The 16,469-nt window shown below is 53.3% G+C and overlaps 1 protein-coding gene across 6 annotated transcripts; it reads left to right on the forward strand.

Annotated features, from left to right (window-relative positions):
• Positions 1-3,098: 3,098 nt before the first annotated feature.
• VASP (vasodilator stimulated phosphoprotein) lies at positions 3,099-15,653 on the forward strand. 6 transcript variants are annotated; one of them, XR_013992137.1, is made up of 14 exons: positions 3,110-3,447; positions 10,054-10,225; positions 10,314-10,479; positions 11,528-11,633; positions 12,134-12,177; positions 12,307-12,545; positions 12,684-12,784; positions 13,318-13,369; positions 13,533-13,569; positions 13,783-13,828; positions 13,971-14,061; positions 14,617-14,674; positions 14,803-15,330; positions 15,406-15,646. XR_013992137.1 is itself a non-coding variant. In XM_081031270.1 (13 exons), the coding sequence occupies exons 1-13, from the start codon at positions 3,443-3,445 to the stop codon at positions 14,838-14,840; spliced, it is 1,155 nt and encodes a 384-aa protein (XP_080887396.1). In that variant the 5' UTR covers positions 3,099-3,442; the 3' UTR covers positions 14,841-15,653. The 6 variants fall into 6 exon arrangements, 4 of the variants coding, with proteins under 4 accessions (XP_080887396.1, XP_080887397.1, XP_080887398.1 ...); XR_013992138.1 differs by having other exon boundaries at positions 13,536-13,569; positions 15,406-15,645; XM_081031270.1 differs by having other exon boundaries at positions 3,099-3,447; positions 14,803-15,653.
• The last annotated feature ends 816 nt before the right edge of the window (positions 15,654-16,469 follow it).

Below are 16,469 nucleotides of genomic sequence, written 5' to 3' on the forward strand. Positions count from 1 at the left end.
AACCATGGACCTGAGGGAGTTCAACCAGTTCAATAACCTTCTCTTTCCATTTTTCATCTGTTTTGGGAGAGGTAGGAGAGAATTTTTATAATTAAATGTTAATTACATGACTCAAAATACATTTTTCTTGTAGGAAAAAAAACCCGCAAACATTATTTACCCAGTCATTTGCAAATGCATATTGGGCACTGTTCGTGGCCATCAATGCAGGGGACTCACTGAGATTCATGCCTATTGTAGGGCCCACCTGGTATGTGTGCGGGGAAAGAGCAAACAAGAGAACCGAGAAATAAGGTCATCTCAGACACTGACAAATGTCTCAGAGAATAAAATGGGATGCGATAAGTAAATCTACTTTGGTTTTTTAAATTGTTATTCATTTATCTTTTGAGTGGTAATAAATTCAGTTGGTTCAAAATTCAAAGGGTACAAAATGGTGTACAATGAGGTCTTTCTCCATCCCCTGTCCCTCAGCCACTCAATTTTCCCAACGGGGATGCTTTAGACAGGGGCATCAGGGAAGATCTCTGAGGAGAGGACAATTGAGCAGAGACCTGACAGAGAAGCAGCCAGCCATGCAAATAGCCCTGAGAAGGGTGTCTCAAGACACAAGGAACAGCCAGTGCAATAGCCTAAAGGCAGGATCGAGCTTGGCATTTTCAAGATGAGGCTTAAGATCTCTATGACCATCGAATTCCCCACAATCCTATTCCCTATCCTATTGGTAACCACTGCAATGAGTTTGGAGTGGATTTTTCCAGAACTTTTACTCTGCATGTACACCCAAGTGGTTTCCTTGATTTTTTTTCATACTCTATCATTTGGCAATTCTTAAAAAAAAATTATTGGGGAATATTGGGGAACAGTGTGTTTTTCCAGGGCCCATCAGCTCCAAGTCGTCGTCCTTCAATCTAGTTGTGGAGGGCGCAGCTCAGCTCCAAGTCCAGTTGCCATTTTCAATCTCTAGTTGCAGGGGGTGCAGCCCAGCATCCCATGGGGGAATTGAACCAACGACCCTGTTGTTTAGAGCTCGTGATCCAACCAACTGAGCCATCTGGCTGTTCTTGGCAAATTGTTTTTTAACTTTTATTTGTTTAAGTGCGTTTTTCCAGGACCCACTAATTCCAAGTCAAGTAGTTGTTTCAATCTCGTTGTGGAGAGCACAGCTCACAGTGGCCCATGTGGGGATCCAATCGGCAACCTTGTTAAAAGCACCACACACCGCGTTCTAACCAACTGAGCTAACCAGCTGCCCTCATTTGGCAATTTTTTTCACTCAGTAATATGTTGGGGACTTCTTTCATGCCACTTACACACCTCATTCTTTTTAGCTGCTGTCCAGTGCTTCAGACAAGAAGATGTGCAATGGTTTTGCTATCCATCCTCTTCTTGATGGACAGACTATTTTCAATTTCTTGCCCTCACATCATTGCTGACATAAAGATCCTTGCTCAGGCTCCTTGTGTATATATGCAAGGGTTTCTCTAATGCAGGGATCTTGCTGTTTTGCATAGCACTTGAGCTCAGAATGGTTTTTACATTTTGTAGGAGTTGTAAAAAAAGAATGTGTAAAAGAGACCCTATATCTAATATGCCTAAGATATTTCCTATTTGGACCTTTGTAGAAAGTTTGCTGACTGCAGTGCAGGTGGCACACAGAGACACCACACCTCCCATTTTACAGATGGCAAAGCTGAGACCCAGAGAGAAGAAAAGATTTGCCCAAGGTCACACAGAAACTGGGGTTCTCATTCAGTTGGATAAATGTGTATTGCGCTGTTGTTCTGGGCCTGGCTGGCTTAGTGAAACACAGAAATCGACGAAGTCTACCTGTGCCCCCAAAGAACTCACAGCCTGAGAAGACACACAGAGAAACAATGATAACCCAGGTGGATCAGGGTTCAAGGTCTCCCAGGGTGGGGTAGAGTAGGGGAAAGGATTACTCAATTCTGCAGAGAAGAATTAATGTTAGAACATGTCCTAGAAGTATGAGATGAGGTCAGGGCAGCATCCAGGCAGAGGATTCTTCTTGCACAAAGGCTGGGAAGGTTGACTCCCTCACCTAGTCAACGGGGCCTTAAGAATTGTTGGTTTTACACTCATACCTTGCACCCAAGAACCACTGGAGTTCTGGGGGTTCAGGCAAGAGGGCTTATAGCCCAGATATATTCCCTGCCTCAAGGCCTCAGTTCACACATTTGGAAACATCAAACTGGTGATTTCCCAGGCTCCGGCCCCTGGCTAGGGCACCTTACCCAGGACAGGTGGCGCTCTACGGGAGAGGCGGGACCACAGAAGTGACGTCACGTCACGTGGGGCGGAGCCTGCGGGAACCACTGCGGAAGGCTTGGAGGGTGTGCGGGCTCAGCTTGAAGCTGGCCTGTGGGGGAAGGGGCTCGCGCGAGCCACCACTAGGGAGATCTCCCGGCTTCGGTGCCCTCCAGTTGTGGGATGATCCCGCCATCCTCCGCGGGCGAAACTGAGTCACAGTGGGGCGTGCGTGGGGAAGGGGCCAAGGGTTTTATCCCGGAGAACAACCCCCACCCCCCTGCGGCTGAGTCAGCGGCCGGCCGCGCCCCCTCGGCCCACTTCCTCCTCACCTTCCCGGGCTGGGCGGGGGGCAGTGAAGGGGGTGGGGCCCTCCCCACCCATCCCCCTCCTGTGGAGGGGGAGACGGTTCACTCTTAGTAACCTTTTATAAATTGGCCAAGAGAGACATTGGAGTGGTCCGAAGAGAGGATATAAGGGAGAAAATTTGAAAGAACCTATGCTAAACCAGAGGGTCCTCCTCGCCCCCCAACTCCCTAATTGAGCAGAATGTAAAGAAATGGAGAGGTCGACAGAGAAGGTGAGAAGGAACTGCCCCCATTGAGATCCCCCTAAGAACTCCCGTCGTGGGAGAGAATTAGGGATCAAGGAAGGATCCCTTCCCGTCCACCAAGCTTGCTCCCTAATTTGGGGGTGACCCCAGCTTGCATCCCTGCAATAAAGATGGGGGAGAGGGAAATAGCGGGTCTAGGTTTCGCGTTACCCTTTTAAGCGCCCTCCATCCCCCTTCTCCACCTTGAGTTGTCCGCGGCCCCTTTAAGGCGCAGGGCATTGTGGGTGTGGGGAGTGGAATTTTGGAACGAAATGTAGCGAAGAGAAGTACAGTAGTAAGAGTAACATTGTAGCTGCCGCTGGCCGAGGGGGCGCGCCGGGGAGGGGACGCTGCACGCCCTTTCCGCCGCAGGGACCCCCGATCAAACCCCCACAGGGAGGAGGCGCCCGAAGACCCGCCCGGGCCGCGTCCACGTTCCCCTCAGGAAGCCGGACTCTATGGGGCGGGACCCTGGGGGAGACTGAGCAGAACCTGGATCCAACCCCGAACCTCTGAACCTCGAGCCAGGGGCTCCCCGGCAGCACCCACCCTGTGGGTGCACTGCCCGCCTGCCGAGCAGCCATGAGGTGAGCCTCCAACTTCCTACAGACCCTTCTCCACCCGGGGCGGGCTCCCCACCCCGCCTTTGTCCCCCTCCCCCCAGCTCGCTCCGGGCTGAAATTTGGGGACCGGCCACTCGGAGCCTCGGATTTAAGGCCGAACCTGCTTGGATGATATTGACCATTTTCCCATGACTCCCAAGGCTCGAGGTGGTGCCGGTGAAGCTCTCCAGGGAGCCCTCAGATTTGGGGCGCTCGGAGGACTCCCGAATTTCTTAGACTTCTGCAAAAGACCTCCAAGTTGGCAGATACTCCCTGTAGGGAGGTCAGGATTTAGTCAGGGCTCAGACTTCCCCCCAAATCTAAACTCGGACTCAGAGAGGGATTGTGGGGGGCCCAGTCTGAGGGTCCCTGGCACCTGAGAGGTTGAAACGTAGACATTGGTTTGCAGGGTTCCTCTTTACGTGACGCTGGAAAGTCTTACCATGTGGGACCTCGCTCCTTCACTTCGAGGGTACTTAACTCCCTAAATTTGGAGGGGCTCTCATCCAATGGAAGAGGTAGTTGCGGACGGAGACAGACGTAGCCTACGGGGTCTGGTTGGGACGCCCCTCCCCCGCCGCTCAGCACTCCCAATCTGCTTACAACAGGCCGTGCCTAGGACCGAGGGAGTGCTCTATGCAGAGGGCGGCTCCCCGGCTCTGGGCCAGAGAAGGGCGGCCCCTCTACCCCACCTGCGCGGCCCTGGGAGGGAGGGGTGCGGCAGCTGTGGAAAGGGGGGCCTTTGTCTTACTGACTCACCTGTCGAGACAGCTGGTGTGTGGGGGGCGGACCAGGAGCGCTGTGGGCCTGGCTGCTTTCCCCACCACGGCGCCTCCCCCTTCTCGCTACCCCAACTCTCCAGCCATCGGAGCTCTGGGGTTGGAGGAGGGGGCGCTGGGAAGCTTCAAGGTCATAGTCCTCTCCTCCCAGGACCCAGGCTTCCCAGATAGTTTCAGCTATCTTCCCAGGAATTTAATCCTGGCGGGGGGAGCCCAAGGTACCTAAGGATTTTGTCTTATCCAGGCCTCCCTCAAAACTCCTGGGCGCACCTGAGGGCGGGGCCAGTGCGGGCTGGGAAACACGACTGGATCCCCCCATTCTCTCCTCCCCTTGACCCCCCCCCCCATAATCGCTCCCTTGGGGCCAGAGCCTGACAATACTATCTCCTTTCCTTTACTCTCTCAGGGACTTCCTGCCCCAAAGCCCCCAGCTTGAGGAGGCGGCCTCTGGGGACGGCTGGGGATTAAGCCCTTGATGCCTCCATCCTCCCACTTCCCCTACGTTCCCCATACCTCTGCCCTCTGACATCAGGGTGGCATTCCTTTTTATGACCATTAGAGAATCCCCCTCCCGTATTTGTTTCTTCTGATGTGGTGGAATGGTTGGAAAATTTAGAGCAAGGGGGCACCTAGAGACACTCTCAAGACCTCCTGCCTACTCTTTCTCCCATTATAGCAACATTCCCTTCTTCAATGTCTCTCTGGACAGGGGGCAGTTTTCAGGAGCCAGGCTCTCTTTACCCTGTTCCGGAGGTGGGGGGGGACTCTCTTCTCCCACAACCCACAGCCCCCAGCCTCGCCCCTCGCCCCCACCCCCCCGCGTTTCCGGTCCCAGGGACGGTGGAAGGCGGATGGCGGATGTCCGAGTTAGTGCTGCCTCACTCACTGAGACCGTAAAAGGGCAGGAGCAGTGTCTGGGCCGGCCTCCCGCCCCCCCCCCTTAGCCCAGTCCCGGAGGCCCCGGCCCTCCCACAGGCCCCCTACTAATGACCGTGGCCAAACCTCCCACTTCCTGGGGGGTGGGCAGAAGTTGCACTGTTCCCTGTCCCGCAAGAGGGTTACTCCCACCTTCTGAGGGGTCTTCCCTGCCAGTGGTCACACCCGACTTCCTGGGCTGTGCCCCTTCTCCAAAGACAGCTAGGATTCAAATTGACACAAGCTCCTGGATGTAGCTGGAGAAACTGAGGCTCAAAGAGAAAGGATTGGCACAAGATCCCTCAGAAATTCCTAGGCAATATTGAGGGAGGAGAGGGGACTGGGATCCTCTGATTTCTGGCTGGTTTAGCTGAGGACAGCCTTGGGGGCAGTTGGAAGAGAACACGTTAAGATGGAAAATTACAAGATAATAGTTCTTTTTCTCCTAGTTTGACAAATATTTGTTGAGTGTCTGCTGTGTCCGGGACTCTGAGCTGGGATTCTGGGAAGGCCAGGAAGCTGGGCAGAGGTCTGAGAATCTCAGGGCAGAAGGGATTCTGAAGAATTTGGGTCCGTTTCTTTCTTCTTCCAGTAATAGTAATTATTATTTTTATTTTAAAAATAATAAGAGGCAATTTAATCAAGCATCTAGTTTGTGCCAGGCGTTGTAATAGGTGCCTGATTCAGTTTAATCCTCCTAGCAATTCAGCAATTCTAAGAGATGGACTATTATGACGGCGCCCCACCGCCTGCCAGTTTACAGATGGAAAAACCAAGGCACAGACAAATTAAGCAAATTGCCTATTAAAGCCAAAAGAGTTTGGAAGTGGGCAAGGCTGAATTCGAACCTAGGACTGTCTCCGGACTATTATGCTGTTAAAGAAAAAGAAAAATAAAACCTTTAATGAGCTTTACAAATAAAATACATGCTTTCATTGTAGGAATAGTTAAGATAATGGAGATACACAAAAACCCAGGTGGAAACGTTTACCTTCCTGTTTACTTTTGGGAGACTGAGTTTGGTCAGGGAGGAGGGACTAGAGTGAGCCAAACAAGCCCCACAGACCCTAGATCTGGTTTCCTATGCAGGGTCGTTGCAAAGATTTATAGTTTGGAAATGTGTATGCGTGGGGGTGAGTGTGGGTCACAAGTTTCATGATTTAAGGAAGCTATAGGTTAAGTCTTGGGGTAGGAGTGAGGGGTGAAGGGAAGGGCAAGCCTCTAATCTGGAAGGTTTGCGTAAACTGGAGTGACTGTGCTTGATTGCCTCCAATGATGGGAAGCTTTCTCCCTCATGTTTTGACTCTCAGCTTCCTTGTATGGCCCCTGTGCTAAACTCCAAATCCTGAGCTTTAGGGCTTTTCTTATCTCTTTGAATCCTTACAACAAACCCAGTGAGTTATGGTTTCCAGGGCTGGAAACCCTAGAGGTAAAGCCACACAGCAAGGGAGTGACTTGAATGCTCTCTCATCCACCTCATGCTAGAGTTTTCCAGAATATGGGGACTTGTGGGGAGGGGTGGGTGCTAGGCTGGCTGGGGATTAAGGTTCTCTCATGTCAAATCAAGTGTGTGAGACCCCAGGAAACCCCTGGAATCAAGCAGACCCTGTTTGAACCTTACTCCCCAGCTTCCTGGCTGTGGGATTTTCCGTTGCAGCTTTTGCCTGGTTTATAGTTTTGTTTTTTGAACTTAAGTGATGAATGAGTTTTTTATAGGTAATACCAGCCCATGCTGGCAAAAAAAAAAAAAAAGAAAGAATCAAGCAGTTCTAAAGAGTAAACCGTGAGATGTGTCCATTTCCTTCTTCCTCGGGTCCCCAGTACTCCCCTCAGAGGCCACCAGCCACAGTTAGTCTTCTGAGAAGCAGCCTCTGCATATATCACCACTGCGGTGCGGATGTAGTTATATCCTCCCCACCTTTTTTAAAAACCTCTGATACCACTTTAGGCCTTGGCTTTTCAAATTTCAGCTTAGCTGTTCCCTCATCTTTAAATGAGGTTAAGAACTTGGGAGGACTTGGGTTCAAATAGGAGCCCCTCTGCTTACTTGCTGTGTGACCTGGGACAAGTGTCTTCATCTCTCTTGACATCATTGCAAGGTTCTTTGTGGAAACTGGAGCTGGGTACCTAGAACAGTGTCTGGGATGCCCACCAATCCGTGACTATCAACTGAGTTTTCCTTTTTTTAAACATGGCTGATTTAACCACTGTTGAATACCTCCTGTGGGCTGGGTAGAATTCTAGGTTCTGGGGAAACAGCAGTGAACAATAAGGACAAAAATCCCTGCCCTCATGGTCCTGACATTTTGGTAGGGGAGACAGAGATCGGTCAGGCAGGGACAGCTGCTATGACATGTGGGACATTCGATGAGAGGGAGAGGAACTTTACAGATGGGTCTCTGCTTAGACGGCACCTCTTCCCCTCACCTGAGGAAGGTGAGGCTCCAAGCCAAGGAAGGACAAGTGCATAGGCCCCAGGCAGGAATGGCCTGGCTTGTGGAAGGAGCAGCTTGCGTGGAGGCCGGAGGGGCTGGAACAGCGAGCTGGGGGGAGGGAAGTGATGAGATCGAGATCACACAGAGCAGAAAGCCACAGATCAACACGAGCCAGGGGAGCCAGGAGAGCTTCTGAGAAGAGAAGGGACTTGATCTGACTGGTGTTTTCACAGGATCCTTTTGCTGTCATGGGGACACTACGGCCTGGGGAGGGGTAGGACCAGCCTGGGGTCACTCAGCAGGCACCTTCAGGCCAGACCAGGGCCTCAGCAGGCCAGAGCTCTCTGCTTGGGAGAGCAAAGTGCAGCCAGGGTGGGGTAGCAAAGACAACCCGGGCACCTGGCCAGAGTCTGCCCTGGGTGTGGGTGGCAGGTGTGGGCGAGGCCTTAACCCTGCCCTGCCAGGGGCAGTGGGAGCCAGAAATGTCCCCTGAGGCTGAGCTTGTCTGGAAACAGCACCTGGTGTTGGGGTAGGGCCCACACAGTCCCTGGTGGTTAAGACTATGGGCTTGGAAGCCAGGTGGCCTGGGTTCAAATCCTCGCTCTGCTACTTACTAGCTCTGTGACCCTGGGGAGGGGGGCAAGTCACTCAACTTGTCTGGGCCTCCACTTGCATTCCTCACTTGCAAAATGAGGATGAAATAGTGCCCACCTTGAAGGACTATAGTGAGAATAAAATGACTGAGGAGAAGGCTTAGGACTCCTGACCAGTGGAAGTGCCTGGAAGGAGGTGCCACAATTATGTAAACTTGGGAGTGTCAGGGTCTCAGCCTCCTGGCCTGGGAACCCAGAGCTGGGTCTGCTGAGGGGCTTTCCCTGCCCGTCTTCCACAGCGTTGGCGTCACGCCCCAGCCCCCAGCACCGGCAGACTAGAGCCACTGGGGGATATAATTTCTCTCCCCGGAAACCTCTGACCACCAACTTCCTCTTTTCAGGAAAAAGTTTGGTGGGGGTGGGGTGGAGTGGGGCGGGGCGGGGCGGGGACTAGCGCTTCCCCCTCGTCTGTGTGGGACCTTGGGCAAGTCACTTCCTGTCTGGGAGCCTGAGTTTCCTCATTGGGGGAGGGGAGATTGAACCTCCTCACACTGCTGGGGGATGGTTCCAGAGGAATGTTAGGGTGCCCGGGACGGATGCTGACAGTTACCAAGTGGTCAGTACATGCCAGGCACTGTGCCAAGTGCTTGATGTGCCCAGACTCACTCCTTCCACTGCCCTGGGGGCGGGGACTGCCATTTCCCCAGGTTGCAGTTCTCGAGGGGGAGGGTCACTTGCCTGAGTCACATGGAGTAGATGGCTCAGTGGGGATTTGAACCCAGGTCCCTGGATGTCAGATCCTGAACTCGGAACCAATTTCTTGACCCCTCCTCCCAAGGCTGAGTCAGATGTCACCTGCTCCAGGAAGTCCTCTGACACCCAGGCCAGGACAGGTGCTCCTGGACACCCTGAGCCTAGCCCTGGGTTGTCACTGTCTGGGCACTGGACTGTCTCTTGCAGTGGAGGGTGGGGCTGGGGCTGTCTGGGTCACTGCCCAAAACATGGGTCTGAAAGAGTGGGGAGTGTCTTCTGATGGCCATTGGCGCCTCGGCCTGGGGTGGGGGGGCAGATGGATGAGATGGGGGTCAGCAGGAAGTGGAAGCGGCTAGGATGCAGCGTGGGCCCCCAGCTTGCTACAAGCCTGACCCTCCTCCCTGAGCCTTAGCTTCCTTCTCTGACCTGAGTGGGGAGTGGGGACGGGGAGTGGTCCCTGGCAGAGAGAAGGAAACTGAGGCTCTGGGCAGGGGCTGGTTCCCAGTGCCACCTAGAGTGCCTGCCCTGTCCCCACTTCCAGCTCTTACTCCGCCCTTACCTGCATCTCTCCTGACTGTCCATCTGTCTTTCTCCATCTCATCAGTATACTCATCTGAACATGAGGCCAATGCATTGCTACTATGGCCAATTATCTCTTTCTCTACTGTGCTGTTTTTCCATCTGTTTTCCCTTCACCATTCCCTTGTCTGTCTGTCTGTCTCTCCTTTATCAGTCTGACTCTCCCTCCCTCCCTCACTTCTCTCTCCATATCAGCTCGCATGTTTGTCCCTTTTCAACCCATCTATCCGACTTCTCTCCCTGCCTTTTTCTCCCTGTCTATTTCCTCATCTTTCTCACGTCCCCAGTTTGTCTCTTTGTCTCCCAGTCTGTCTGTCTTGCTCTGTCCCACCTGTCTGTTTTTCCTTCCCAGTCTGTCTGTTGATCTCCTCAAGGGTCTGTCTCCCGTAGCCTTGTGGTGTGTCTCTCTCATCCTCTCACATTGTCTCTGAATCTTCTAGGGGGACCTAGACGGAGAAGGTGACCAGCCCTGGAAGGAGGGTGTCATTCTCCCCTCGGCTAACCGGCTTCTGTCCCTTTCTCTCTCCTTCCTGGCAGCGAGACAGTTATCTGCTCCAGCCGGGCCACTGTGATGCTTTACGATGACGGCAACAAGCGGTGGATGCCTGCTGGCACAGGCCCCCAGGCCTTCAGCCGAGTCCAGATCTATCATAATCCCACGGCCAAATCCTTCCGGGTGGTCGGCCGGAAAATGCAGCCAGACCAGCAGGTGAAGCCTCCCTCTGCCTCCCCTTCTCTGGGCTGTGCCGCCCACCCCTGTGCCCGCCACCCTTCACCCACCTTTCTCCTCCTGCCAGGTGGTCATCAACTGTGCCATCATCCGGGGTCTCAAGTATAACCAGGCCACCCCCAACTTCCACCAGTGGCGTGACGCTCGCCAGGTCTGGGGCCTCAACTTTGGCAGCAAGGAGGATGCCGCACAGTTCGCCACTGGCATGGCCAGTGCCCTAGAGGCGTTGGAAGGTTAGAAACAGTGGGCAGAGGGGACCACCGAGCCCTGCCACGTGTCCAGGGGCAGACACTTTACCACAGACACTTTGGGGCCTCAGTATACTCATCTGAAAAGGAGGTTAATGCATTGCTTCTGTGCTGAGTTAGTCTGACAATTTCGTGTGGGTTCCCAGGTGTTCCCTGTGCACCTGAGTCCAAGGGTACAGTCCATTCTGTGAAGTTTTGCGCACACATACACTCCCCTGTGACCAACGCCCAGATCAAGATATAGGTATTTCCAGCCCCCAGAAAGCTCCTTCTGTGCCCTTTTGCCAGGTAGCCATTGTGCTGGCTTATGTCATCATCAGTTAATTTTCAGGCATCAATATTAAGAAAAAAACGTCCAGTTGGTAGTTCTTAACTTGAACGTGCCTACAGATCATCTGGGCGTCTGGATGAAATGCAGGTTCTGGTTGGATCGGGCTGGGGGGGGACTTCAGCGTCTGCTTTTCTAACAAGCTCCTGGGGGATGCCGGGTGCATGGACAGGGAGGCTTTAGATGACCACTGTGTATCCAGGAGCTGCTATGGAACTGGAGATCACCAAACGCCAGAGGGAATTGCCTTCTGGAGCAACCTCAGCACCAGTGGGGAAGGGATTGCTTGTCTGGGGGCATAGAGAAAAATATGGTGTGCAGCTCAGGTCCCTGGGAGCCAGAGACTTGGGGATTGGTGAGGAAGAGACTGTCAGCCTTTCTGGGGATCTGAGCGGCTGGGCTAGTGGTTAAGAGTGGATGCTGGCGTCAGCCTGAATTCAAGTGTTGTCCCTGCAAATCCCAGTCTGTAGGACTTGGGGCAAGTGACTGCCCCCTCTGGGCCTTTGCTGTCTCACCTGTCACTTGGGCATCACCACAGCACCAGGTGCCCACACCCCAGCCCAGAGTGTCAGGGTCCCAGGGGAAGAAGGAAGTGAGCACCTCGGCAGGATTCCTCGGAGGCCTGGGAGAGCTGGGGGAAAGTGACAAGGGCTGGGGCAGGGTCCTGGGGTTGATTCATCACCCTTTTTTACTCTCACCTTCCAGGAGGTGGGTCTCCAGCACCACTACCACCATCGCAGCCGCCAGCAGCACCTCCCATCTGGTCTGTCCAGAATGGTCCCTCCCCAGAGGAGGTGGAGCAGCAGAAAAGGTGGGGCCAGTCCCTGGGTGGGGAACCTTACCACTGCCAGAGTTCTAGGATGTTCCAGAACCCCTGACTCCTAGAGTTCAGAACTCCAACTTTTTAGTTTCCAGAGTGTTCCAGCTCCCAGGGGACTAGAAATTGACAGCTTTCAGAAACTCCCATCTCCTGGGGTTTGCGAAAGTCCTCTGACACCCAGAGTTGCGAACCTTCTGACCCTTCAAGTCCTGGTTCTCCGGATTCCCAGAGTCCAAAATTTGGTTGTTTAAAGGATCTTGGGCGTGTTGTAATTCAAATGTTCTTGACAGTCTGATGACTAGAATGCTTGCATCTTGGTCTTACACTGTCCCTGCCCTCCCCCCTCCCCGCCCCTGTTTCCTGAGACCCCAAGAAAGGAAGGCATGGGTTGGGGTTAGTAGCCAGCATCACTGGAGACCTCAGAGACAGGCCAGAGGTTGCTGGCCATTCTTGGGGCCCGGAGTGATGGTAGCTCCATCATCCCTCCTCAGGCAGCCAGAGCACATGGAGCGGGAGCGCCGAGTCTCCAATGCAGGTGATTGTTCAACTGGCCTCGGGAATCGGGAATCGAATCAGGGGATCTTCCCAGAGGAAGGGGTGGGCCAGTTAGACAACAAAGAATGAGGCTTCTCTCAGCACCCCTCCTTTTTTGTGTTTGTTTCAGGAGGCCCACCTGCTCCCCCAGCTGGGGGACCACCCCCACCTCCAGGACCTCCCCCTCCTCCGGGTCCCCCCCCACCCCCTGGACTGCCCCCCTCAGGGGTCTCAGCTGTGGGGCATGGAGCAGGGGGAGGCCCGCCCCCTCCGCCCCCTCTCCCTACAGCAGGCCCCAGTGGTGGAGGGACCGGGGCCCCTGGCCTGGCCGCAGCCATTGCCGGAGCCAAACTCAGGAAAGTCAGCAAGGTGAGGGGGCCAGGCATGGCAGGCTGTGGGATGACTGGGGCCCTGATGGAATAATGGGAAATGAGGCCAGAGTTGCCTGGGGCATCATGGGAGTGGCTGGGAGGCCATAAAGCCTCCTCTTCTTTGTAATTTCTCCAGCAGGAGGAGACCTCAGGGGGGCCCTCGGCCCCCAAAGCTGAGAGCACTCGAAGCACAGGTGGGGGGCTCATGGAAGAGATGAATGCCATGCTGGCCCGGAGGTGAGCCTGAGCCCTCAATGCCTGTGGAAAACTCTGGAAATAAACCCTCAGACCTGCATTTATCAACAGGAGATTCCTGCCCAGTAGGGTGAGGTGGGGGGAGGGCTCAAGATTCCCATTTTTGTTTTTTTGGGTGAAATTTCCCCCTTTGATAGCCAGCTGTGGGATATAATGCCAGAGATTGCTTCTCCTGAAATGGCTGAGGTTGCAGCTAGCTGGTGGCCTCACCCAGGATTCTAGGACTTTAGAAATTACTGCCTCAGAATCTGGAAACTCAAGTTCCTAGAATCCCAGCATCTAAAATAGAACCCAGAGCCCTTAGAATTTTGTGATGCCCAAATGTGAGAAGCATAATCCCTCCACCCTACTTCGAGAACAGTGTCCTTTCACTGATAAAACTGAAGTTGTCTTAGCCTTCATGAATTCCAGAAATCTGCACCCTAAAATCCATCTTTCTAGAGTTTGGGAAGGGGAATTGTTGAGTGGCTGAGGGTGGACTGAAGTCATCTGATTTTTGCGTTTTCCTCCTGCAGAAGGAAAGCCACACTAGTTGGGGAGAAACCCCCCAAGGATGAATCTGCCAATGTGAGTGAGGGGCTCTTCCTGCCGTATATACCTTCAACTTTTCCATTTGGGTAGAGATATTGGGAAGGTGATGTGACAGGAATGGGTTGGGTTGAACCTGGAAAAAGAAAAGGAGCCAGAGGGGTGGCAGGGGCTGGCTCGTGACAGTTTTATTTCCCACCAGCAGGAGGAGCCAGAGGCCAGAGTCCCAGCCCACAGTGGTGAGTGAGAGCCCAGTCCAGCCACGGGAACTACAAGTCTCAGGAGGCCCGGTTCTCACACATAGAGCACCCTTCTGAGAGAGTGTGCGCAAATAATGCTGGAGATAGTCTCTGAGATGGTTCTTTGAACAGGGGCTAATGAGGCTGTGGGAGAAAGATTGAGGCGGGGCATGCTTTGCTCCTAATCTTTCTAATTTGTTGCCTGTCCCCCAGAAGCTACACGGAGACCCTGGGAGAAGAACAGCACGACCTTGCCAAGGTGGGCTATCAGTACTGGGCCCACCTGCCCAAAGTGGCTGGATTTGCCAAATTTGTAGGGAAGAACGTAATGTTGACCCCTGGAAAGGGAGGCAGGCTCTCTCTAACCTCGTTTCTGTCCCAAACCGCACCATGTCTTGTAGGATGAAGTCGTCATCTTCAATAATCACTTCCGAGGCCCACTCCTCTACACCCAGCTCTGCTGATGAGTCAGACTTGGAGAGGGTGAAACAGGTAGCTTGGAGAGGGGGCTGGAGGTGAGGTTTGGGAGCTACCAAGGGGCCACAGGAAGGAAGGAGATGTGAGTCCAAACTGCCACTGACCTGCGGTGTGATTCTAGAAAAGGTCTTGGAAACGTACACTTTTCCAAGTCAGAAAAATGGAGATTGGATCGCATCAGGGATGGCACAAACCCCATAACCTCCTTTTCCAGTGCCCTTGATGGACCTTACTAATCTATCACTGCTCACATTGCTGATGAGCACCCAGAATCCTCTTTGGCACACTGGCCCCAGACATACATCACCAACTGGAGTTGGCAGGAGACTAGAACTTACTTGCCAACCCTGGTACTGGATCTTCTCCAGTACTTTTCTTCCTGCCCCAGGATCCAGAATTCTCCGCTAGGTTTCTCCAGGCCCTCTGTGACCGTGTCAGTGATGTCATCGTGTGTGGGTGGGTGGGAGGAGCTTAAACCTCCTTCCTCTGGCCCTTCAGCCATTAAGAAAGGAGATGCATTTCTTCAGGTCTAGGCACTCTTCCTGATGGGTTGCACCCCATTATTTTCAGGAGCTTCTGGAAGAAGTGAGGAAGGAACTGCAGAAAGTGAAAGAGGAAATAATTGAAGGTGAGGTTGTTTTTTATTTTAAGCATTTATTTGTTTTGGAGGCATCGTGTCCCTTGGAAAGAGCCTTGTTTTGGAAGGGAAGGGGGAAGAGGCTCTACCCCTGATCTCTGCCCCTTGTTTCCTTCCAGCCTTTGTTCAGGAGCTGAGAAAGCGGGGTTCCCCCTGACCACAGGGCCCCAGAAGATCCCGTTTCTCCTTTCCGCACACCCCGCCTGTCACCCTGCTTTCCCTGCCTCTACTTGACTTGGAATTGGCTGAAGACTACACAGGAATGCATCTTCCCCACTCCCCATCCCACTTGGAAAATTCCAAGAGGGTGTGGCTTCCCCGGCGCCATGTCCATGCCCATACTGGCTGCTGATTAGCTGGGGAGGCCCCCGCCTTTTGCTCCCTTTGGTCCTTCCCCTCTGCCATCCCCTTGGGGCTGGTTCCTCTGCTGGGGACGTACCAATGAACTCCATGGTAAGGGTGAAGGAAGGAGGGAATTTCACATTCCCTTGTTCTAGATTCACTTTAACGCTTAATGCCTTTGAATTTTTGTTTTTTTAAGAAAATATATATATATATATTTAGGTTCGGGGGGGAAAGGGAAATTTTTTTTCTCTTTGGTTTTGATAAAATGGGGTGTGGGGAGTTTTTAAATGCCATAGCCCCAGGCTTGTCCCATTTGGGGCAACTATTTAAGGGGGGGGGAAGTTCCACCAGGCTGGGGGTGCCTTCCCCTCCCCCAGGGACTTCCCTTCCCTCTGGCTCCTTCCCCTTTTCTATGAGGAATTAAGATGCTGTAACTTTTTGGAACCTCAGTTTTTTTGTTTTTTATTTGGGTAGGTTTTGGGGTCCAGGCCATTTGTACCCCCTTAGGGGAAAATTAAAAATGGGAGAGAAAGGAAAGGGGGAGGAAAGCTCCCCTCTCCCACTTCACCTTTAGCTTCTTGAAATGGGCCCCTTGAGAATAAATCTGCCAATTTTTATAAATGCTAAGATTTCTGGAGTGATTTGAAGGGGTGCTCTGATGAGGATGGGGGCGGGTGTCATGTCCATCCATCCCCCACCCTCCCACCCCTCAGTAATCTACCTGCCCCTTATTGTCCTTCTTCCCCCCTTACACCATTTTCCTTCTTCTCACCCTATACCCATTCCAGTTCCCTCAGGATCCTGCAGCCAGGGTGCTCTCTGGCCCCTCTGGACCTCTCAGCAGACCGCCCTCCTTCTCCATGTCCCTTACCAGGCCGCTTCCTCACTCCTTTCCACCCCCCCAACCAATTCACCACTCTAGAGAAAGCCAGGGTGGTAGTTCCTCATGGACGGTGTGGCCTTTGGCAAGTCCCTTTGCTTCCCCTGGGCCTCAGTTTTCCCATTTGGGCTTGTAGGATGACTGAGTGCCCACTTCCCACAAGAACCCTCCCAGCTTCTCTAATTTTTACCCCCTTTCACCTCTCCCTCCCCACCCCCCATCCCTTTGGTTCAAATCGTTGTTTCTCAGTCTAGTTGTGTAGGACACAGCTCCCTGGCCCATGCTGGTGTTATGAGCCTTGCGCTCTCCCCTGCTGAGGCAGTTGGTCGCTGGTCATCAGACAACCATTCTCAGCAGGTCATGGCAGCTCACACTGGCTGCTGGCCTCTCAGGATGGCTGGCGGCCACTCACGCTGGTCACTGGCTGCTACTGGCAGCATGCGGTAGCCCACAGCAACACAGCAGTCTGCGGCAGCTGGCAGCCCCATAGCAGCCCACGGCGACCTCCACGGCAGCCCAGCTCCAGGGGGAGCTGTTGTTCACAATCTTGGCTATAGTGGA

This window comes from Rhinolophus hipposideros (genome assembly GCF_964194185.1).
Source record: "Rhinolophus hipposideros genome assembly, chromosome: 21".
Lineage (NCBI taxonomy): Eukaryota > Metazoa > Chordata > Mammalia > Chiroptera > Rhinolophidae > Rhinolophus > Rhinolophus hipposideros.